The 26,277-nt window shown below is 40.9% G+C and overlaps 1 protein-coding gene across 1 annotated transcript in view; it reads right to left on the reverse strand.

The window, feature by feature from the left end:
• LOC133412907 (uncharacterized protein C14orf132) overlaps nucleotides 1-23,684 on the reverse strand; it is a 28,237-nt gene extending 4,553 nt beyond the window's left edge. Inside the window, 2 exon segments of the mRNA XM_061696666.1 lie at nucleotides 23,548-23,615; nucleotides 23,618-23,684. Of these exon segments, the coding sequence (XP_061552650.1) occupies nucleotides 23,548-23,615; nucleotides 23,618-23,684 (135 nt within the window).
• Nucleotides 23,685-26,277: the final 2,593 nt, after the last annotated feature.

A 26,277-nucleotide genomic window follows, 5' to 3' on the forward strand; every position in this document is an offset into this window, starting at 1 on the left:
CACTGGAAGCAATTTAAGGTTCAGTGTCTTGCCCAAGGACACTTCGACAGCAACAGCGGACACTTCATGTGTGCTTTTGCTCGTTTGTTTGTTAGTGAGCTAGATTACACAAATCCTACTCAAACCCATTGAGGCAAAAGCAGAGGTGCTTTAAATTTGAATGCACATCTGGAGAAAGGCGCTCATTCGGTATCCCCCCCCCCCTGACTTTAGTTAACATCACGAGAGAGAGTTTGCATTTTGCATAATTTCTGAACACAGTGAACCCCCACATATTCTTTTTAACCAATCTTCTGTTATTCGCTGAAAACCCACCCACTAAACAAGTTGAAGTGAGTTGAGGAGCTTAATTTGTGGAGTCTATAGGCAATTACAAACCCTTTTTGGTGGAGGGGGGGGGGGGGGGATCTCAAGTATTCTCTGATTTTGGTTACAGGGTTCACTGTAAATGTAGTATTTTATATTCAGTGAAACATCTGAAATCGGACACTGGTCAAGCTAAAATTTTATGAATTTTGAAAAAAAATTTGCAGAAAATATGGAAATAAAAAATAATTGTATTATTCGTACAGACAAACTTTTATATAAGCTCATATTCTTAACCGTCATCTGAAAAGAAAACCATTGCTTAATAAAATCAAATCAAATAAATCAAATTAAGTAAAACTACTCACTCTCTCGGTTCACGAGGGAATAGTAGGGGGTTGTGTAAAAGTGTGTTAAACACTTAATATTATGATACACGTAAAAAGAAAAAAAAGTCTTAACTTTTAATGACAAACACAAACGGTATTGCAAAGATATGAAATTGTCTGATTGAATTGCAAATTAAAATTGTTTCACTGAACTATATTTTCTTGTTTGACAAATATATTATTAAAATTAAAATTTGATGGACAGTGAGATTGAAGATTTATGCCATAACTATTTTTTTTTTACGATGATAATTCAGGACTCTGTACTCATCAGTGAAAAAAAATTGTCAATCCAAACAAAAGAGAGATGACTGGAGTAAAATAACTCGAAAATTCACCTCAGATCGTATTAGAATGCTGTTGATTTTATTTGTTTAAAATGAGCTTCTGTTATGCCGACTTTCTCCCACATTTGGTCTGACGCGAACGGAAGCTCTCAAGCCTGTCTACATTCTTTATATCGATGTTTTATTTAGTAACTCATTGTCCACAGAAGCGAGCGGTTTGCATAAATTGGGAAGTGGATGGAATAAAACGAAGTGTGCAAAGATATTCCCGTCGACGTGCACATCTAAATATTTGTCAAGGTTTCTGTTTTTTTGTGTGTTTTTTTTTTTGGCGACGTGATGCCAAAATACATACAGTACATCAATACGTCAATATACCTTGATCCTCTTTGGGGTTGCTCTTCTGTCTGTTTTATACAGTCGCAAATCCCATGAGCATGTCACGCATGACATAAATGCAACAAGAGGCTGATCACTAATGGAACATAAGGAACTACAGCAGTAAACTGAGGACGGGAGGATTCCGAAGAATCTTAGCTCTTAAGTGGGCTGAAGAAGGTCACCCTCTGTGCATTACTGGCAGGGAACGCATGCTTATTGACATTTCATGGATCAGTGGCTTCAGTGGTACTGTACGATATGGCGCTCCATATGGTAATGCTTAACCTGACGGGGAAGCATAGTGGAGAGTTGTTAGCGGTGTTGGGAACACGAACTACTACAGGTCAGTTTAGTTCACAATTATTATTTGTTTCAAATATGTTGCTGCCAGCTGTTACCCTCAGAATACTGGCATTTCCCTATTGTTGCCAGCCATTCAGTCCACACTAGTAGACAGCTGCAGCTTTTACCCTACAGTATATTCTCAAAAACCTGAGGAAAAACCTCCTGTTTGAATGGTCTTTTTTTCATGCGGAATCATTAAAACAAAAACAGTACAGTAGCTACTTGGGTACAAATGTCCCCCCCCCCCAATAATTTTCCAAACTTGGAAAACAAATCACACCAATTTCAGTTTCAGTTTGTAATAATCAGGGAGGCAGAATCTGAGGTAGCCTACATTTGTTTTTGCCTGACACAGGCGGCGGTGCGAGTGTCGTGTTGCCAGATTGGGTGTATTTTGGAGCTCTCTTTCAAATCAATGTAGCCTGACCTAACCTAGATTTGGTAGTTATCTTGGTTAAGTGTTTGGTAAAATGTAAATAAACCAAATGATATTGGGTTGTTGTCAGGTCAGCTGAGAAAACATACCGAAAACATTCTTATCGCAGTTGTCAGGCGTGTTTTCAATGTACAATTGGGAAGAGTGCTTTGACTTGGTAATTAGGATATTGCTGACTTCAGAGCAGTCCTGAAAGCAGCATAAACTCCTAGCTGTCCCCTCTTTGTCTGATTTTTTTTTTCACAATCACTGATCTCTGCATTACCAGACATGTTCCATTTCCCTAAAATTACTAGTCATAACAGGGGCGATGCATTCTGGGAGAAACTCTGTCAAGTCGTGTTCAAGATAAGAGGCTAAAAGCTCTGACAAAACTACTCTGCACTCTTGTTTCGCTTATAACAGAAACGTCCTGCGATCTCCAACCAGATATCTCCAAATTCGTCCGTTCTAGCGTAAGAAACTCGCACTGACAGCCAGAAACGCTCCTGTCAGATTCTGTTACAACCGTGTTTGGAGTGACAAACCTTTTAAAATTCTTACCGACAGACTCACCTCCCTCAAATATTGGACCCCTGTTGTTTTTAGCCCGATAGCTGCATGCCTACATCGGATATGTCTCCTTTCAGAACACAAGTCCTTGTGATCTTCAGCCAGATGCTTTACTATTTGTGATCCGCAGCAAAGGGGAATATGTCCTGTCATCTGTTACCGTCACATCATGTGTTCCCCATTTACAACATGAAACAAACCCATCTGTCAAATTCTCACAAAATGGACATATCCCTATAAACGTTAGGTCCTTGTTGTTTTCAGAAAAACAAACTATTCATATTAAGTCAACTGTAGCAGTGTCCCCTCTGACTTTAAAGAAGAGATTTAAACAGGTTCCAGCTGTCTGTGTCATGCTTCTGTCAAAATATCCAAAGGATTAAAAATTACAGCACTCTAATTTTTAAACCTTGATAATATCCAAAACATCAAGAACTTTTGACGTTGCCAACAACATATGTCGGGCCAGATCAGGAATAGCGGTCGCAATAGCGAATCGGGCCAATATCGGGGACAAAATCCAGGAGCATTCGGTTGTTTGGGTGTTTTAGGTTTAGGGTATGGATTACTTCAGATCCATAGAGGAAGATCCCATGGTTAGGGTTAAGGTTCACCTTTTACACAGAAGGATTCATATGTGTTTGCTTTCACACAGCAACAAAGTATCGAACCATCAGATAATTGGACACCGTCGGCTTGTCAGATTGCGACACTGATTTAAACTCGGCAGGGCGGGAGAAGTGACTGTCGGGTGTTAAACTTCACAGTCCTGTCCCGGCATTATAGTACAGCATCCGTTACGCCTCCGATATGCCTCGGAAACTACCTCGATTGCATCTCCCCATTCTGTATCGGTACTTTTCATACAGACCAGTGAACTGAGAAAAAAAGCCATCTTTGATGGGCATTGCGGAAGGGAACGGCAACATTTTCGCGGATGGCAACAACAACTTTCAACACAATAGGGTGGGAGAAATTAATGGCGACTGTCAAACCGCATTAAGCAGTCAAAGAGCATTAAGGCATTTCCTGTAGTAAAAAAAAAAAAAAACCCAAAAAAACTGCAATCTCCACTGTCTGTTATCACTCTGATACTACCTCTGAAATAAATACATCCCAAGTCCACGTACCTGGAATTTGTTTTTTTTTTTTACAGGCAGTGTACGGGACCATGGATAATGAATTTAGGTTACTTTTTTTGTCTGATTCCACTTCATCCACACTTCATGGCGTGACGTGGATGAGCACGGTAATTGTCAAACAGAATGAGCTGTAATTGCTTCCACCACCAGTTAAGTTCTACTTTAACTGACTTCACAAGATGCCCGTAAACAATGTGTGTATTTTAATATTATGCGACAGAGGAATCCAAAATCCTCCACAGACACTCTCGTGAATACCTGTATGCGGCAACGATGTTATGAAAAGACTCTCAAAGGGGCAAGGCTTGTGTCCTCGTCAGGAAACAAGCTGTTTAGAGGATGGTGGTGGGGGAGGAACACAACCACTGGGGTGGACCCCTGTAGTGTGAAGAACAGACTCTTCTTGTAGTATTTGTTTTGAAGTTACTAACACTAGCTGTGCTCTATAAAGTCCCTGCAACATTAACTCTTATAGTGGAACCTCTAAGGTCAATACAGTATTTATGAGACTAATTGACGCCTCCTAAAATGTTTAGAATTGCCTATATTAACGGTTTAAACCATAAAAATACCACAAACTATAATCTGTAAAATTTTATCTCATTTGTAGCTCATTTTACAACATTAGCCGTTAAAATAAACCGTTTACGAAAAAAATGCACCAGAAGTGCGCATGAACATGCAGTGAAAATGTCTTTTAGCTGAGATGTATCACTTCAGCAATACTTCATAAACACCAATTACTACTTCTCTATTAGCTAGGGCTTTTTTTTTTTTTTATTTTGGTCAGTTTTCAGTGGATAGCTGAGGACAGGTTACACATAAAAAAAAAATAATAATAAAATTTTTTTTTAAAAAAAGGTAAATTCAAGAATAGGCAACCACTAATATGTTGGGGTTCACTGTAGTGCAACTACAGTCATAATTCAAGCAAAATATTTTCAGAACATTTTGTCTGGAAAGTCACACGAAACTTCACTTAATTTGTGACATCACGCAAGAGCCGAGAGCTCAGTTCAGTTATCTTCAAAGGATTGTTGCTGTGTGTGTGTCTGTTAAGCTTTTTTTTTTTTTTTTTTTTGCGGCACTCCTTCCACAAGAACCAGCCTCAACAAGGGGTGTTAGGAAGAAGACAAATATGAGAAAAATATACTATACTGTATGTACAGTGGTTATCTGATTAAAATGATTTCTCTGTTGTTCTTCTTGCCACTGATATTCTTTTTGTAGTGTTGCATGTTCCTTACAAATGGGAAATGAACAGGCTTTCCAATTATGTAAAATGGGATGCATATATTGGCATGCTTCTGATTGCTTTCTTCACCTTTTGCTGGGACGGTTCCAGGCCGCGCTTTGCCAAACGTGAGAGAGGAGGGGGAGAGTGCGTGTTCGCATCTGGGCTCGTCGCTCGCTAATATACGTCGCTAATTTGCAGTCGCACGACGGCTTGAAGTATGAGATGTGACGAAATGCATCAATTATGAAACCCGAGAATTCCCTCCCACGCCCGGCAAACAAAAAACTGATTTCTTGTTCCCGCCAGATGGGAACTACGGTGCAGTGTGTGAAAGCATGCATATTGTATTACTTTGGGGAAGTCCCAGGGGGGATACATTGAATTCTGAGTTGTAGGCATGTATGTCCGTGTGTAGAACACAGCACAATTTTATTTGGATAAAGGCAACATTTTGTTTGTTTGGAGCAGCGCGGTGCACAAGAATTTAGCATGTCCTCCTCACAATTCAGAGGTTCGAATCTTAGCTCCAGCCTTCCTGTGCGGAGTTTGCGTGTTCCCCCGTACCTACGTGGGTTTTCCCCAGGTACTCCATCTTCCTCCCACATTCCAAAAATAAGCATGTTAAGCCCACCACACACCTAGGCACATGTTCGAAACAACTGTTGCACAGGGTGCGGCAACTAGTTTTCATGAGTGGCCGACCGTCAGCCACCGGTTTTGCTGCGATTCAAAATTTGAATCGCTTGTGACAAGAATCGGAATGCCACCAATGTATCAGCAAAACGTACAAGGTTTTACGTATTTAAGCATGTTTCCGGGTTTCGTAGGTGAGACTATGCTGGCTGGCAGCTGCCACAGTATTCCCAAGTTGTGCCAATACTGTATACAGTATACAGAATATATATTGTGATTTACAATAATACTTAGGGATACAGTTGTCAAACATGGCAGATTTTCATGGTGTTGAGGGAAAAAATGGGGGAGGGGGTGGGGAAACCCCCCACAAAAACAGGGAACTAAATCCACTTTAACTGACGAGACAATGAGGCACACCTGGACAAAACACGAGTGGCTGAAGGCAGCTGATTGGTTGACACAAGGAACGGGGCTCACGAGAACAAGTGGAAACGAAAACCTAACAAGCGAGACAAGAAATGAACAGGGGTCACAGGAAACCGAGACAAAATAACAAAACTAAGTAAAAAGATTTATATAATAATGTTTATAATGCACGGGTGCAGTCAATGATTAGGGCCATCGATCATTTTTAACATCGCTCAAAATATCCACAGTGTGATACAGAAGGTAACCAGGACACCCTCGGTCGCCGTTCGATGATCGACTTAGTGGTCGTGTCATCGGACTTGCGGCCGCATGTCTTGGACACTCGGGTGAAGAGAGGGGCGGAGCTGTCAACTGATCACCACCTCGTGGTGAGTTGGCTCCGATGGTGGGGGAAGATGCCGGTCCGAATTTTTGTGAGGGTTTGCTGGGAACGTCTGGCAGACTCCCCCATCAGAAGGAGTTTCAACTCCCACCTCCGACAGAACTACACCCATGTCCTGGAGGAGGCGGGGGACATTGAGTCCGAGTGGACCATGTTCCGCGCCTCTATTGCTGAGGTGGCCGACCGGAGCTGTGGCCGTAAGGTAGTCGGTACCTGTGAGGGATGCCGTCAAGCTGAAGAAGGAGTCCTATCGGGCCTTTTTGGCCTGTGGGACTCCTGAGGCAGCTGATGGGTACCGGCTGGCCAAGCGAAATGCGGCTTTGGTGGTTGCTGAGGCAAAAAGCCGGGTGTGGGAGGAGTTCGGTGAGGCCATGGAGAACAACTTCAGGGCGGCTTCGAGGAAATTCTGGTCCACCACCCGGCGTCTCAGGAGGGGGAAGCAGTGCCCCATCAACACTGTATAGTGGGGACGGGGCGCTGCTGACCTCGACTCGGGTCGTTGTGACTCGGTGGGGAGAATTCTTCGGAGACCGCCTCAATTCCACCGACACGTCTTCCCTTGAGGAAGCAGAGTCTGGGTTCTCTGAGGCGGGCTCTCCTATCTCTGGTCACCGAGGTGGTTAAAAAGATCGTCGGTGCCAAGGCCCCGGGGGGGGAGATGAGATTTGCCCGGAGTTCCTAAAGGCTCTGGATGTTGTGGGGCTGTCCTGGTTGACATGCAACATCGCGTGGACTTCGGGGACAATGCCTCTGGATTGGCAGACTGGGGTGGTGGTACCCCTTTTTAAGAAGGGGGACCAGAGGGTGTGTTCCAACTACAGGGGGATCACTCCTCAGCCTCCCTTGGTAAGGGCTATTCAGGGGTGCTGGAGAGGAGGGTCCGTCGGGAAGTTGAATCTAAGATTCGGGAGGAGGTGTGTGGTTTTCGTCCTAGCCGTGGAACAGTGGACCAGCTCTTCCCCCTCGGCAGGGTCCTCGAGGGTGCATGGGAGTTCGCCTGACCAGTCTACATGTGTTTTGTGGACTTGGAGAAGGCGTTCGACCATGTCTCTCGTGGGGTCCTGTGGGGGGTGCTTCGGAAGTATGGGGTACCGAACCAACTGATACGATCCCTGTACAACCGGAGTCAGTGTTTGGTCCGCATTGCCGGCAGTAAGTCGGAGTCGTTTCCGGTGAGGGTTGGAATCCGCCAAGGCTGCCCTTTGTCACCGATTCCGTTATGGACTGAATTTCTAGGCGCAGCCGAGGCGAAGCGGCTGGGATGAAAATCAGCACCTCCAAATCTGAGACCATGGTGCTCAGTCGGATAAGGGTGGAGTGCCCTCTCTGGGTCGGGGATGAGATCCTGCCCTAAGTGGAGGAGTTCAATTATCTTGGGGTCTTGTTCACGAGTGAGGGAAGAATGGGCCTGGGAACGCCTCGGGATCCCCTCGGAAGAGCTAGAGGAAGTGGCTGGGGAGAGGGAAGTCTGGGCTTCCCTCCTGAAGCTGCTGCCCCCGCGACCTGACCTCGGATAAGCGGAAGACAACTGATGGATGGATGGATACAGAAGCTTGTTTTTGTTCTGGTGTGAAGCGCGCTTATTGAATAAGATTTTATTACATTAACCTTCATGGCGGTAGTGTGGCCAGGAAAAGACATTACCATCAATGAAATTTATTGTGTTTTATTGCTCCTAAACCACAAAACCCCAAATATTACAGTCATATTTATTTTTATTACTAAGGACATTTGTCATATTAGTGAGGATAAGTGGTACAGGAAATAGATTTTCAAAGTAATGCAATAAACGCCTTTGTGATATTTTTCTTAATAAAATACAATACTCTCAAAGAAACCTTTTATGTATTTATGAACAATGAAAACTAGCTTCTATGAAATGTATTCATTTTTATTTTCCTGTAAATTAGTGCATGATTGTACATGTGATAATGCGATGTATACAGTTGTAGCCATTTTTTTGCTTTGTTTTTAGCTAATAAGTATAACCCTAAGCCAAACAAAACAAGTAAGCTCATATCTTAAAATTCTGTAGCGCTGCACACAATTCTGTTAAAACTTGGTTACAACAAATGACTGACATATTTGACAAAAGCAGTAGCAGTAAATTGATTCCTATATCTTCGTCAGCAGTATCCATCAGTCACATCCCTATTTTTTTTAATATATTTTTTGGGGTTTCAAACTGGACTTGATATGCCTTTTTTCGCCCAAAGCCAAAGGCCATGAATCATTCATCCAAGCACATATTTTAACTATGCATAAACCTGGCTATGCCCAGCATGTGTTTTATGCTACACTTTACACCAAAGGACCATATCATGGTGCAAGAACAAATTTCTTGCAGTGCAATATCGCACACCGCTTCAAAATCGATATGTACAACCTGCTCATGCATCTTGCATTGTGATGCCGTTTCAATTAAAACACACCCAATGGCTGGCTGCTGCTACATATAAATGGAGGGCGGTGCCTGGGGAAAGACTTGGTGCATAAAACATACCAAACTGTTTTTTTTTTTTCTTTAAACAAAGATTCAGTTCCATGAAAGTACTGTTGAAACTAAAGGAGCCATCAATGGATACTTGAAATGTATTTAATTTATTCCTTTTTACATTTTCAAGTTTTTTTCATAATTTGAATAAAATCTTATAATCTTTCAAATAAACGTAAAGAATAAATAATAATTTGTAACATGTTATATATGTAAAGTTTTAATTTTATTTTGCAAAATTGCTTTTCATTATTTTTTTTAGTTATTTTAAATAAGTTACACCAATACTGAAAACATACTGTATAATGAGTTTTCTTTAAAATCCTTTATTTATTTATTTCTGGGGGTTCCGGGGTATATTTTGTAAAATGTGTAATTTAATCTCTAACTAATTAAAGTAAAAATGTACTACAAACAAAATGAAAAATACGTACTTAATTTGTTAATTAATCTTTGCTCCATTAATTCATTTGTTGTTCATCATTTACTTTAAATGTATTTTTTTCTGTAAAAGAAAATTAAGAAAATATTTTTTCAGAATATTCTCTTTTTAGCTCTAAAAAGTACTTTAACTGAAATAACAAACAAAAATTATTATTATTTTTAAAAAATATATTCATTATTATTTTAAAACTTTTATTTACATTAAGTAAAACAGGTAATAATGTAATAGTAATAATGTATAATGCTGAGAATATTAATGAATAAATGTGGATTTGTGCACACGTTGGCCGTTTATTGTGAACAAATGCAAGGCGACAGTCACGGTCAGACAATAAAACATGATGATAAAGCACTGCATCCAAATGACCCTGTGGCATTTTGTCCAGAACAGTTCTTCTCTACTTTGCTTTGTGCTCTCCTTTTGCATGTATACGAACACAGCAGTAATTACTGACGCTTTCGCATTATTCTGCAGAACAACAGGCTCAGTTGTTTTGCACGCGGTTGCACAAAAACAAAGGCAGGAAAGATGACTGGCCATATGCAAACACGGAGATTAACAATACTCATTATGGATTACGTGACTCATACAGTAGGTGTTATGGTCCTGCAAACCTTAGATTACTCACTCCTGTATATACTTTTTGTCATAAGGAGACAAACTATATCCCAGAGAAGACTTAGGGCAGGGAGAAAAACAAGTGCTGCAGCAAAGTGAAGACTGTGGAGTACGGTGAACCCCCGTAAAGTCGCAGTTTTGCATTTTGGAACCAATGTTACAAATTAATGAATAGTGAACCGTGCGGGATTACTGTATACAGTAATGGTGTAGGAATAAGAGCAGAGGCCGAGCAAGTTGGTAGTGGTTTAGCTCAATATCACTACGTTATGCGATGCATGCGATGTTGTAAGGCCGTCAAGCTGCTTGCCCCACCGTGCGTTCTGTCCAGCTGTGTCACGTCTGAGTCTATTTTCTGTTCAGTCTTTTCAAATCCTCCTCACTTGTGTTGTTCATCCCCGCTGCGTCGCACTTTTCTTTGTTTTTTTTCCCAGGGTCCAGCTGCTTTAACACTGCTGCATATTAGCATCTAATGCACATCCTAGCATTCTGCTAAAGGCTTTGATGCATTTGTTTTGTTGTGGCGAGAAATAGCATAGCAGTTAGCAAATGAAACTGTAATACGAGTAAGATAAGACAACTACAGACAGGTCGACGTCATAGGAGGGGTAAAAACTAGTGCCCTTATTCTATCGCAGCAATGCAAAAACGTTACAGAAAGATGAGACACCGGAGCTAACGTTAGTGTCAACCGTTCTCGCACGAAAAAGGCTAGTTTGAGAAATTTAGCCAATGAAAATGCACGAGCTTTCACGCACACAAAGAAAATACATTTCCAGGTTTTAAGCTAGCGAGACCTAGCCGGTTACCACCAAGCTGTACAAATACAGTATATCCTGTAGACATACAGTATATTGTGTTTTACAATAACACTTACTGTATTTATAATTTCATATGTACCCGTGGATGAAATAGCAAAGCTTGCAGTCTCTGTTTCCAAAGTGCTTGCGGGACTTTAACTAGCTCTTTCCCTCAGCAGTGCAGACCCATTCTGGGCATGGAGATGGAGGCCCTTAATTGAATCTCCACTCATGTAAGACTTAGTCCAGAGTCAGTTGATGTTGGTGGGTGGGGGTTTCGCCTCACTACAACACTACAAAATAATATGGCAGAGCAACTCCATTCCACTCTAAAGTGGAGAGCATAGGGCGATGACAAGATGTAGAAACATCTTTTGTTTTTCCTTTACATATTTGATAAAATATACATTTGTAAATGGCGACGGTTGGGGCACTCCGGAAATGAAAGCCGACCGATTTTTTAAAAATCTAACCGAATTTCTAAAATAAAGGTTGTAATGGAAATTGACCAGAACAGGCTGCTACATGGCATGGTGGACGACTGGTTAGAGCGTCTGCCTCACAGTTCTGAGGACTGGGATTCAATCCCCGGCCCCGCCTGAGTGGAGTTTGCGTGTTCTCCCCATGCCTATGTGGGTTTTCTCCGGGCACTCCAGTTTCCTCCCACACCCCCAAAAAAACATGCATGGTAGGTTAATTAAATACTCTAAATTGCCCGTAGGTGTTAATGTGAGTGCGAATGGTTGTTTGTTTATATGTGCCCTGCGATTGGCTGGCAACCAGTTCAAGGTGTACCCCGCCTCCTGCCCGATGATGGCTGGGATAGGCTCCAGCACTCCCGCGACCCTTGGGAGGATAAGCGGCTCAGAAAATGGATGGATGGATGGAGGCTGCTACATGATAGAGGATCATGTGGCTCGTTATCCAAGGTTATTCTGAACAGCTTGTTCCAAGTAACTGCAAATAATTGTGTTTGTGATCATGATGCGGCTGTGTTTCAGCAGTTGCCGTGTTACTCCGATGACCTGTTACACTGTATTCAGTCCATCTTCTCTGTACAGTATCTACTCTTTCTTGCAAAGAATTAACAAGAAAGACCACAATGGGTGTTTGTTAGTGTATTTTATTGCCATACAGAAAATATTCCTACAACAAAGGCCTTAAGTATCCTTAAAAACGTAAAAGAAAAAAAAAGTCAAAAGTACTAAAAATGAAAAGTAAGTAATGTGTGGAAATACTGGCCATATATACTATATTGCTCATAGTATTCGCTCACCTGCCTTGACTCGTGACATCCCATTTTAAATCCGTAGGATGAATTTGACAGGCCTTTAGAGTCTTGACCTCAACCCAATAGAACATTTTTCAGATGAATTAGAGCGGAGACTGAAAGTTAGGAACTTCTTGCCCAACATCAATGCATGACATCACACTTCTAGAAGAATTGTCAAAAATCTCCCAAAACACGCTCCTAAACCTCAAGAATGGGATGTCACTGAAACTTATATGTGAGTCAAGGCAAGTGAGCGAATACTTTTGGCAATATAGTGTATATAATGAAAGGTATACATTTTCGAAGTGGTCTTAAGTGGCCTGCATTGGTAACAAAAAAACAACATGTAAATAGTCAGCAAAATGTCATCGGAACACCCTTGCAGAGAACTTTTTTTTATTATATATTTTTATTATTTAAAAAATAAATCCAAGCATAGAAAATACACGCAGATAGATTGCAGATGGAAATACAGTAATACCCTGCTAAATCGGAGCTCACCTATTGCAGTCCTGCTATTGCGCGAAAGCTGTTTAAAAAGGGGTTTTAAAAATATGTTTTAATGTGATTGCACCATTGGAGAGGTATTTCAAGGCTTAAACCGTGAAAACATGTTTTGTTTCTTAACCCCATTATTATTATTACTACATATGTACAGTATTTTTGAAAATTGTATGCTTGCAATTTTTGGGGGGTTCATATACATTTACAATGATTTTAAAAAGTCTGTTGTCACAAGTTTAAATGTGTTTAAAGTGTGTGGGTATTTTAAGGCTTAAACTAAAATATTTTTTCATTTGGTCGCTATATTGCGGTGGGTCTGGAAACGTGACATCCGCGATGAACGAAGGTTCACTGTATAACTAAAAATGTAATCAATTTACATTTTTGACTCAAGGAGCACCAGCAACGACTTTGAGCCCTGCTGCTGTGAAAGCATAAATATAAAATGATGTCCTGCTAGACTGTGCAACGCAATGCCCAGGGAACATGATGCTCTATTTATTGAAACGACTTTGCAGGTTGCCTTGACTTCACCCTCTACACGCTCAACACACGTCAATTGTCTCTCGAAGTGTGCGGCGGAACAACTTCCCAACAATGCGTCCGAGCACTCCGGGTTACGCCCGGCGACGGACGCAACTCGCAGCTCCAGCCGGCTGGGTGCGACCTTGTCATTATCGCTCCGCGATCTTTTCAACAACCGGCGCCCGAAGGCTGCACGACGGTCACTGCTCATCACACGCTATGAGAACACACCTCCTCAAGAACTATCGCACCTCCTATCATCTCTGCAAACCCGAATCTCACCAACCCTCGAGGTCATGGTTTTGCATGGCAAAAAATAAAGGTCATGAAACTTGGTAATCATTGCAAATAAATGTTAAAATTGGGCCTAGCCAGACATTTACAAAGTGCCCCTCTACTTTCTGTCGACACTGTGAATTGTCAAATTGCCGCCACATGAATCATACTCAGCGGGAAGCCGAACGTCGCATGCGAAGCATCATCAGGCCGCTCACCTTCATTATGCATGTCACAGCTAACTCCGTCTTTAGCATGCTTTATCATACAGTAAAGATGAGTTATACCGCGATAAGCAACAAAGTTCCTACAGCCTCAGCTCAAAATTGTGAGAGATTGGCGGGAAAACTAACAAAACAAACAAACAAAAAACATTTCCGGCATGCAGGTTGACCTTTAATATTTATTTTCTTTATTTTTGTTGCCATCAATATCACCATCAGGCACCTTTCAGACTTCTCCATTTCACAACAAAAAGTTGAGCTTTACCAGTGAACTTCATATTCATTGTATTAAGTAGATGTTTTGCTGTCTATATATATATATAGATATATATATACACACACACACACACACACACACACACATACATATATAAACACACACACACACGCACATAAACACATACATACATGATTTTAATTGACAACAACAATATGCTAATATGTTCTAATCCATGTCTGACAGGCTTAGGAGTCAATGCTAGTCCCAAGTTACACTCAAACTATATAGACTCAAAGAAATTGCGCTCAGGTGAACATATATCGACTATGTACGTAAATATGCACACACATACACGAGTGCATATTTAACGTACCCTGCAGTTCTTCCCATTATTTGATAAGGCCATTAAACACGTAGATCTGGACACTGACAAAAGACCCAACACAAACAAGCGGCCTTCCGGTGGAATTACATTTGAATAAATTACACAGCATGGTCACCTTTTCGACGCAGTAAAACTTCTTTAACAAACTTCTAATGTTTGTTAATCTTACACACATATGAGACATACACTGCATTAGCTCACACTACAAATATTATAAATCTGTTGCTCTGTGATCGGTCTGTAGTTGGTCTCATTATAAAATGAAAAATGAGGTATTGCTGAACTTAATTGTCGTACTTGTGCTAAAGCAAATGTACGCTTATGGATGATGCTCCCAAGATTCTGTTCACACTTAACCGATAGACGACTTTGAGTTGAATAAAGATGAAGAGGAACTGTACTGATGTCATCACGTTGCAGTGTCAAACATGTCACATTAATATTGGTCACCAGCAGAGAACTGCATTTATTATTTATATATGTATTATTTAACAGTCTGATGCATTTATACATAAATGTGCATAGCCTGTATCCATAAACAGTGGCTGGGTTAAATGAAGATTGGGGGGGGGGGGGGGGCATATTTGGAATAATATTTGCAAATGTCAAAGGACATAACTATATATGTCAAGTGAAATTGGAGTTCAAAACAATATTAGCCTACCAGAATGCTAATGCTACGTTTACATTACGTTCCCATAATAACGGCAATCACGTTTCAGACCACCGTGGACGTGAGACAACGCGGAGCGACGAGATGGGTAAACGTGACAGGCTGTGATTGCTGTGGATACCGAGCCAGGTTTTGAAACTGTCCAAGAATTTGCCACGTCAGTCATGGTGCGAATGACAAACCTAGTTGGGTGTTGAACTAGTAATTCAATTCGCGTAGGTCCCTGGGCAGCATTGTGGACTGACCAGAGTCGACCAGAATGCTTGATGTTTAAAAAAGATGTCAAAATGGACTATTATGGAGCAATGGAAGTGGAACTGCAAGAACCGACAGAGTCATAATCTGCATAGCTTCCTGGAACCACTTGTCGGAATCTACTGGATTGTTAATTGTTGTTAAAGACGATGTGTCCGTACAAAGTGAGATCAACTTTTGTATTGTGCGGGGAACTTGTTGATCACCTCCTGAAACCCCACACATAAAGTTTATGCGCTCTGGTGCTGCTATTTAGGCTAGCAATGATGTTTTAGGGGACTGACATACCTGGCAACTATTTGGAGCACGGCATCTATTGAGGATTAACAGTACATTATAAAGAACATGGCTGAATTCATGTAACTGTCATAAAAAAATTACGTTTTGAGGCAAAGATGGACAGCTTTGCTTAAAAAAAAAAAAAAAAACAGTATATGAGAGTTTGTGTTTTCATAATAGCATAATAGCAAATAGCCGACAACACAACAGCTGTAAAATGAAATTAGCGCGTGGGCGTAGCTGCTTTATCGCGGTGTGTATTGCGGCAGGTGGGCTTCGGCCTTTGTGAATGATTACTGCACATATTTCCCTGCGGGAAGATGAACGCAAAAGTGTGTGTGTGTGGGGGGGGGGGGGGGTAATGTGTTTGAAGTTTGTCACATGTGCACCGTGTTGGCCTAGATACTGGGTTTCATGGAGTGCAACACTTCAGAGGCCTGGCCTCAATCTTGAATGATTATGAATGTTGCAGTGAGTGAAGTGCATGCATGAATCCATTACCTTGTGTGCACTGTCAATAAAGACAAAGCAAAAACCTAGCACCTTACACAAACACACAAAAAGTTGATAACTATAAAACAATGATACCAGTGTCAGGTGCTTAACCTTATTTGACTTAATAATCTCATAATTCACTTTCTCTTTTTAATTACACTGTTAAGTTTCTTGGTGGCTATTATTCTTAGGCAAACGATAGTAAACTGCCATTTTGAGGGCTTTTACAAACGAGAAAAATCACCAAATTTTGCAGGTATGTCAAATCCAAAAATGGGGGCAAATTCAGCCTCCAACGCCAGTGTCACTTAGCTACATGAACTTTGGTAGGCATGTCTATCATGAGAAAAAGTCTCAAGAACCCATGCCTGACAAGAACACAGGAAGTCTGGTTTGGTTTGAAGTGATCATTGTATGGTACTCTTGGCCAATTCCAAGCATTCTTCCAAAGTAAACTTGTCTGATTGCTACCAAATTTGAAACATGTCTACCAGACAGATGAACGTTGCTAAACTGTGAGGAGTTTGGGACTGGCTCAAATTTACACACCCTGATGCTTTTGATTTTCTCCAAATTCTGTGTACTCGAATTGAAATTGCAATGAAATCTTCCGGCATACGATGCATAAGACTCAAAATGAAACAATGACACTTGATTTGATGAATCTGTAGAATGCTACTCCATATTTCAAGTCAGAACCCGAGAATACACGTTTCAGATTTTTAGTTCAACAAAACAGCCCTGGCCAGGAAAGCACTGGGGGAGGTAGTGGGGTTCCGGGAACGGCGCCATGAAAAATATAACATTTTCATAAAAATCAAAGTTAGTGTACTTCACCAGCACTCACGCATGCTGGCAGCGTACATCCGGAATAATGTCTATGTAATACAACTCACTGTACTGTAAGTGCATGATTCATAGCCTCGCCATTAAAGTTGCATGCATCTGAAATGAGACGGTCCCCCTTCATGTGTGCTTTATATAAACCATTAGCCAAGAAGCTTGACAGACATGATGGAAAATAACTTCTATAAATCTCCTAATGCCAAAACAATATGCAATATAGTTGAGATTTTCTGAGAAGGGGAGAAATTGGGACCATTTGTAACAAAATTATTGCATGCAGTTGACACAAATGAACTGCCAGCCTGAAATAATAGATGTAATGTATTAGGCGAAATGTAAAACAATGACTGAAAAGTATGGATCTACTTCTCTGAGCCAATTAGAAGTGGTCAGAAAACTTAATAGCACATCCAATACAGTATCCAGGTGCATTTGTTTCATATTGATGCTTGCCTAAAATACTGTAACTTAACTGTACTTATTTGTTCCAAGTTGAGGACGTACCCACAGATTAATTCAGTCATGGCGTCCTTAAAAATGTAAAGTTCTCATCTTGAGCTCCAAAAAGGGAGAAACCTGCCTGCTATCGAAGCAAATTCGTTTCAATGCTTTGAAAAATGGACCACATACCCAGCAATTATTTGAGACACGGCACTATTAAAAGGCCTCCATTTGAAGACGTACAGTGCCAATTTTTCTTAAACTGCAACAATGGGTAAATGGGGAAATTTAGTCAAATGCCCTTCACTAAAGTCAACAAGGCCATCCTGTTTATTCAGTTTAGGCCACATATCCGACAAGCATGCTAAATTTGCACTTGTAAAGTTTTACAATTATATGTTTTCATACAGTTTTTTTTCTGCGTCGTTTGGGTCAAATCTCATTTTAATCAGCCGCTGCGTTCTCCCCACTTATGAAACTATTGTTTCTTTTTCCACTAACGCTCCAATTTCATATTTGCATTTGATGATGTGCTTTAATGGCACGAGCGTTGGTGCGCAGCATAGGGTTAGGGTTAGCATTATGATATTATTTGTCATAATTTCACCCCGAATCATAGATCTAGTTTATCACGAGACATCTCAATACAAGGAGATGCTTTAAAATAATCCCATGCTGATAGGGAATAGCTATTTTATGCGGGAATACATAATTCATACTTCTTTAATATAGGTAGTTTATTGTAGGAAGCATCATGGAGTTAAAGGGTTCAGTCTATAAGAGAAAGATGTTTGTTGTCACAGTTTGTGTGTGCCCTGCGATTGGCTGGCAACCAGTTCAGGGTGTACCCCGCCTGCTGCCCGATGATAGCTGGGATAGGCTCCAGCAGCCCGCAACCCTAGTGAGGAGAAGCGGCTCAGAAAATGGATGGATGGATGGATTTCCACAAACTTCTGTGGTTGAGAAGGCCATGGTCCAAGAAAAATGCAAATTAAATGTACGTCTTTTTTATGTCCACCAAGGACATTACTGGTTATTACTGTCACCAAGAAAGTAATGTTTTTGGTTGAGTGTCGTTTTTTGTGGGTTAGCAGGATTATGCTGAAATTTACAATCGGGTTTCCACAAAGATAAACATTTTTAGACAGCTGGGTCATGGGCCAATAGGATAAAGCCAATTAAATGTTTAGATGTTCACCAAGGAGGCTATGTTTTTATTCGTCATTTGTTCTCACCTCTGTCAAATTGTTGAGTATTTCTTTGTAACCAAGATTAGCTAAAAACTTTTTGCTGGGTGTTGTCGATGTCTATAAAACTGTTGGAGTGAGCATTGGCCGAGGAAAAAGCCATTCAATTCAACTTTTAAGCCTCAACGGAGGATGTTATGGTTTCATCACAGTTTATTACCTCTCAAGAATATTTTGATGTTGTTTTATATTGTCAGATATTTCTTCGTAAACAATATTAACTACTTAACGTATTTTCACAAAATGATTTAGTGGAGAAAGGCATGGACCAAGGAGACAACAACTTAATTGCATCTTTGTGGCTTCCACAATAGCTAGCTTTTTATAGTAATTTGTTTTTAACACAACCAAGGAAGTAATGTTTTTTTCTTTGTAGGTTAGGTGTATTATACTGAAAACAATGAGCCGATTTCCATGAAAATTTGAAAATGGTGGGGCAATGGGCCAAGGAAAATGAAATGTACTTTTTTGACATTCACCAAGGAGGCTATGTTTTAAGACAGCGTTTATTACCCCTGTCAAGAAGATGTTTTCGAGTTGGGAATTGCTTTGTTAATAGGATTAGCCAAAATCTACTTTATCGATTTATATTGTTCAAAGAGAAGGGGCCAAGGAAAAAAAGCGGTTGAAATCAAACTATGGCCTCCACAGTTTTTTTTTCGTTTTTTTTCATAATTTATAAACAAATCTCTCAAGGGGATAATGCTGTTTTTGCCAGGTGTTTCTTGGTTTCCAACATTTCCCCCAAATTACTTAATAGATATCCAGGACATTTTGTGGTAGAGAAGCACATTGGCAAAGGACAAAACAAATTAAAGGCCTAGCATGGGTATGTTTTCATATAAAATTATTACCTCGACCAAGAAAGTAACTTTTTGGGTTGATGTTTTGCATTTGTGTGCTATCAGGGTTTATTTATATGTAGCCAGGTAGGTCATCGGGCAAGGGAAAAAAAAAAAGATAATTTGTTTTTAATCAGAAATTCTTAGGCATTTTATTATTATTAGATAATATTTTTTAAATGGGTATATCTGTTGTACAATTACCCAAAAACTACTGAAGATTTGTGAAAGATAGGAACATGGGCAAAGGAAAAAAAAAGTATCTACCTTTTTGACCTCAACCAAGGAGGTTTCATTGCTTAAAATGAACAGATACATGATTTCTTTATTCCAGATTTCTCTGTGAACACTGTATGAATATCTTAATGTCATATGCAAGAGGTGGGTATCTATGATGGCCTAATTAAGTGCTGATCCACATTAAGAATGTTGAGCATTGGTCGAGATAGAGTACCATTCCAGTTATCTATCCAAGACAAGAGACTTCACGGAAAACCAATTGCGGGGAAAGAGGGAACGACTGTCCCCTCCAGTTAAAAAGCTTAATAGATCCTTGAAATAAGCTTCAACTGTAGGGACCAGGACTGCACTCTTTTATAAAGAAGGATAGAGAGTGAGATAACATGATCCTGTAAGTGAATTGTAATGCCAGCCGAGAACAAAGATGATGTCAGTCTGGATCGGATAGCGGCTGAAATTGCGCTACTTAGTGCATTTGATTGAAATACCGAACTTCCATCTGCACGTGGGAATCCTGATTGTTTCATTATCCGAGTAGGTGTTTGTCAGCTGTCGGAATGAGGAGTTATCGGAGGTTATTGTGAGGCTATTGTCTACCCTTTTCGCTCATCTGTCTGCTAGGATGAGATGCACAACCCTGTCAGACCGCGGCTACTTCTCCAAATAAGACGATATAATGAGATATGCTGATGGTCTGTCACCCGTTGGAGACAAAACACCTGAGGCCAGAATGCAGAACAATTCCATTTCCATAACCGATTCCTGTGCAGGCTCAATGGGGTTAGCACTAGGTTTACACCACTGGGTCACTGTGCACTTGACCGTAAGCGCCCTGAGGTGTTTGACACTCTGTGTGTTTGCTTCTTTGGCCCGAGTGAGTGTGAGGGTGGCCACATGGCCAGGAACCAAGTAGCGCTGGTCTTAAACACACAAGAGATCTCAGCCAAGGTCAGTGGGTCACTCAGTAAGTAGAGGAAGTCTCTTCTTTGGCTCAACATGGGACTCGGTTGCTCCATTTTCTATTAAAAAGACTGCCCCGAGTGAATTTCGAAATGAAACATAGACGCTGGCAACTCTGCATTAGGGTGTCCTATCAGATGGAATTGTTTTTTTAGAATAAAGACTTCATATTAAATTCAGGGTAGTGGGTGGATCATCAAATGAAATCCCACGCTGAAAACAGGCTTGCTGGCAACTCTGCATTAGGGGCACGGGGGACAGTGCCCCACCAGGTGGCCCTTTTCCTTTGTAATACCTATTTCATGTTTAATACAAAGCATTGATTCAGGTTGGAAAGGAAAAACATCTTAAGCATGGTCGCTAACAGCATTTGGGGCAGTGCCCCGTAAGATGTATTTTTTTTTTCACTCATACATACTTTATATTTAATACAGAGCAGTCATTACTTTCAAATGAATTATGCATACAGGACATGAACTTGTGTAATATACAGTCGCAAGGGGCGCGGCTTCACTATGAGTGGTATGCATTCACTAAAATTACTGCGAAGTCAACATGAGCCCTGCGCACAGTACATTGACTAAACATCTGTCGACGATATACGAGGGGGGCGCCATCTAAGGGCAAGCACCGCTACTGCACGTACGAGCGTCCGTACCGTATATCAGGCTTCAGATATCTCCTTGCCGGTGGCGACCACTGGGGCACACAAACACGGCAGCGTTGTAAACCGATGTGATCATCGCACCACCAATGCACTTCCCACCAAATGGAACACTGAGATTTGATCTTGATCACATGATGGATGAATTAAGCCTGTTCAGTATGTGTTTAGTCGATACACCTTTGTGTCGTGTGTTTCTTTCGTGAGTTTGTTTGGTTCGCTAACACGAATCAAGAGTTGGCGGTGCAACTTTTGCTTTGGACGCCTTATTCTTTGACGTATTTAATCAAAGGTCATTGTCACACCCCATAGTTGCTTCCTAGTGTTCCAAACCCAACATGCTCCTCGGGGTCTAATAGTGTGTGTGCGTGTGTGTGCGTGTGCCGTGTGTGTGTGTGTGTGCGTGCGTGCAATGAAGAAGTTAGCGACCCGTGGCTCTCGACTGAGTGACTGCACACAATGATGCTCAACCATCCACCAGTTATGAATATGATTATAAGAAATTCCACTTGGTAATTCTGCTTCCATTCTTGCCTTTCAAAAGACGAGCAGCTCTGTGACATTTTTTTTTTTTTTTTTTGTTCGTTTGTGTGGTGAATACTTTTCAGCTTTTGATATTTCACTCACAGAAGTTTGCACGATTAGCGAACGGGAGGCGCTCACTCACGTCATATTCATACTGAGAGCAAGGGGGACGAAGGGGGTATGCTCCAATGCATTTCTATACAGGGAAGGGAGGGGGTCCCCCTTATTGTTTCAGAGCTTGTATGGAGATAATGTCACAAAGACTGTGGAAACTAATTGTAAACATTTGTACCGCGTGCCCACACAAGAGCCGGGATATTGTGTACTAAAATCAATTGAGCGCAACCAATTACAACATGACCACAATGCAGACTAGATGACAGCAAATACAATTTAATTACAAAAACTGAGTGTCACTTGTTTTGCTCTTATGTATTTCCTAACAGTGGCTGGGGACATTGATTTACTCAACTGTAGATGGGGCTCGGTGTCTATTGTCGGGAAGGGCTTGGATTTGTTCAAATACTTGCTTGGAATAAAATTATACACTCACCACTCTGCAAAGACAAATAAATTGTGTGGCTTCAGGAATTTAAACTTTTTTTCACATCATATTACATTTTAAAATCTTTAAAAAGACTGCGCAGGCAGGGGCGGACTTATCATACAAGCAAAAATAGGAAACTGCCTGGGGCCTTGAGATTTCCAGCCATTCTCAAATTCACACTTTTTAGTTGATGATAGAATGATTAATATTCAAAATCTGCTGATAGATTTTCACTGAACAGGGGGAAGGGGCGCATATGAAACTAGTAATTTAGGACATCAGATTATTGTAACAAATCTCAAAAGACCTTGCGTGGTGGTGAAAATAAAACTTTTGCCAGTGCAGTACACGGATATGGCTGTGCGCAGGGAACTACAATTACATTACGCGGTATGAAGACACATTTTCAAAATTGTTTACATGCCTTGGTGGGTGCTGCTGTTTTGGTTAGCAAATTGGCCCTCAACAGCCCCATTTTGCATAGCGCTTCTCATCATTAGAGTCGCAGGTCACCTGGAGACTATCCCAGGGAATACAACCAGGACTGGTTGCAGGTCACATACAGTACATAAATTGTTAATATACAGTACATTATATCAATTGATTTTTCAATTATCACAGGTAACTTTAGACAAACCATTCCCATTCACATCTATGGACAATTTCGAGTCTTTGATGAATGTAACATGCATGTTTTTGGAATATGGGAGGAAGCCCTGGAAATCTATCATCAAGTGCCATAATGTCAACAAATTCTGGACTTGAACAAATGACAACAAACACAGATGACAATTTACTACAACAAACATGGATTAAAAAAAAGACAAGAATTTATGTGCCTGCTTGATGATCAATAAAATGTCATAAAGCTCTAAAAAATAAAAGACCTATTTTTGCACTGACCGTATAGTGGTTAATGAGAATGTGAGGGTAAATGGTTGTATGTCGCAACCCTGACCAGGATAGGTGGTGTTAAAAACGAATGGATTGTGGTTTACCCATTTTGAATCCCTAAATTTAAGCCATGACTTTTCATCCCTATGTGGGTCGTCGTCACCCCCGATCTCAAGCTTCACTCCCACTATTATCGCGGCAAATAAAGTACATCAAGGGTGGGGGGGATGTACGTCACAGTTAAAGTGAGTCCAAGTTGTTTTGGTGACGCAGTTTAGTTGCACCTTAGAAAGATTGATGCTTTTTAAAACCAAAGCACCCTTAAAATGATAAGTTACAACATGAAGACTCACCTGGGCGGCCATGAAGGAGAGATCCATGCTGTTGCTCGGCTCAGGGCGAAGGCACTCAATGAAAAAAGCCTGCGCGCGTGTTTCACCCTCCTCCTCCTCCTCCTCTTCTTCTTCTCCTTCACCTCCTCACTGAGCATGTGCCCCCGCTTTTGTTTTTAATCTCTCCCCCCCCTCGTTCGGAAGAGCACACACATGCACGCACGCAGGTGGCGTTGCGTGTTTCACATGGACGTGAGGATGGAAGAGGGAGGGAGGACTGAATAGCAGGAAGGAGCAAGAGAGGCAGCAGAGGGAGGAGGAGATGTGGATGCAAGAGTCAGCGTGAGACGATGTGGAAGAGAGTCTCGGCAGACGCTCTGACTTGTAAGTCTCTCTCTCTCTCCATCCTCTCTCTCCCCTCTCTCTCGGTCAGGCCAAATTCAGCATCTGTAGATAAACAAGATGTAAAGAGATCCGAATTTTCACAATTATTTCAATTCAATGGCCTGATTACATCAAACAAGACCATGGGGTACCGACCACTTGCTGCAGTAGTCTCTCTTACCACCTAATATTTTAACATTGATAGTATCTAGTGCTGTACCGTAGTGTGGGTCGCAAGCTCCCAGAGGGTCTGTCAGTCAAATATTTGCACCATCTAAACCACTTGATACTAACACACAAACGGTAAGTATTCCCCCGCTATTCATGGAGGATTGGGACTGAGCCATGCCACAAATAGTGAAAATCCAACAGAAATTGACAACCCCCAAAAATGTATAATTTCCGATATCGGCGATTCCCAAAGTGTGGTATGAATAGTGTTATGTGGCCTCCCTCTAGTGGTACATGTAAGTATCATTGAATTAAATAAAATTAACATTTAAAACGTAATTTTGTCAAACAGACTAGTATAAAGGTTGTTGCTATGCTTACAGCCTGTGTAAACGTTTTTTAAACCTAGTACAGTCGTTTTTGCTCATATTTTTTATTTCTATTATATATTTTTAAGTACAGTTCAGTATTATTTAACTTTTAAGAACAATAAATTGAATTTAATCTTTGTTAAAAAAAATTTTAATTCATATTTAACTTTTATTTGCGATACATTTTAAGGTGTTTTGTATTAATGTGTTAATGTTCACAAAAATAAATATACTTTTTAGGAATAAAACCCTCTTTCTTGGTTTTTGATGAACACCTAGGCCTATTACATCACTGTTTAATGTTAGTCTTTATGGTGGTAGTTGTAGAGCTAACTATTTTTCGACGGCCACAGCAGCACGATGCCTGAAGACAAAGGAGAGGAAATTGTCCCGGCGGCATGGCTGTCTTGCCTTTAAACTTCTTTTCAACATAACGGTCTTTTTTAAATTTTATTTCGTTTAAAACTTCAGTTTCAAGTGGTATAATTTGCAGTATATCTGTGACATTATTTCGTATTATTTTGAAAATGCATTTGTACAACTAAACACCTAAGCTTCAGACAAAATTTAGTCACTCCCCAGCTCAAAAATAGTTGTGAAGAATGTTAAAACTGAGTCTCCATTTCTTCGTTTCACATTTCACAAATGAGATGGAAGACGCATCAGCACTTCAGGTCCTGTTCCAATTCTTTTGTTTATTATTATTATTTTTTTATTTTCTGTGCTTTTTTTTTTTTTTTGTCCTGTTCGGCTGTTAGGTCAAGCAGAATGGAAAATCTGTATCCTTTTTATGCCGGAACAGTTTTACGGTGACACAGTTGAGTTTTTTAGCTTCCGCTGTGGTACTATAATTGAGGTTTATTGAGAATCAGACTTGATCAGTCGAACAGAACAAAGTTTCTAGAAGGGAGAGGGAAACAAAGACAAAAGACAAACAGGATGAGAGAAGTAAATCTTATTACTTGTTATCTACAACAATGAAACATTAAATATGAGTGTTGCATGGGGCTGTAGTGCTACACCCTGTGAGGGAAGGACAGGACAAGATAGAACAGGACAAGGACAGGTGAAGAAGCATGCAGGACAAGGGTCGTGAAACTGGCTGTAAAACTGAAGTGTGGTGGCATAAATTATGTAAATTATAATAGTCTCCAGGACGAGAGTGTAAGTGAGGGGATACACAAGCGATTTGCATATTCATGGGTTATTTGTTGCAGTAAGTGCGTGACCCCACACCCAGTGAAAGAGTCCTAGGGGTGTGTACCTGCGGATACATACAAGTAAATTGATACCGTTTTACATGCACAAAGACTGTCAGAAGTGTCCTGTAATTGCTGTGGCCACACCGTGGCGGCTGCGGACCCCACCCAATCAATGGAGGGGCGGGATCAGGCCCAGGGGTCCACCGGAGAGCGGCCCAGCGGACGGAACACGTCCCACAACGAGGAACCCGGGGCGGTCCGCCGGCCCCACGACAACCGGCCATCCAGTGGGGGCCGCAGGGACCCAATGCCACTCCCCCAGCCAACCACCAAAAGTCCTACAACAACAACAACAAAATCATAATTTTATGAGGATCAATCTTAGAGAAAAAAAGTCACATTTATTTTACTTTAATAACTTAAAGTCATAGTGGCATGACAAATCGAATTTAATCAGAATAAAACATGCAATTGTATGGCAAAATAAAATCTTAATATTACGCAAAGAAATACTTTTAGGAGAAAAAGTCATAAAATTAGAAATGATCATTAATTAATCATCGATGATGACAGTTACCCAATTCAATATTTGAGACTGAATTTTGACTGACTCGTTTAACATG

Source organism: Phycodurus eques, chromosome 14 (assembly GCF_024500275.1).
Source record: "Phycodurus eques isolate BA_2022a chromosome 14, UOR_Pequ_1.1, whole genome shotgun sequence".
Classification (NCBI taxonomy): domain Eukaryota; kingdom Metazoa; phylum Chordata; class Actinopteri; order Syngnathiformes; family Syngnathidae; genus Phycodurus; species Phycodurus eques.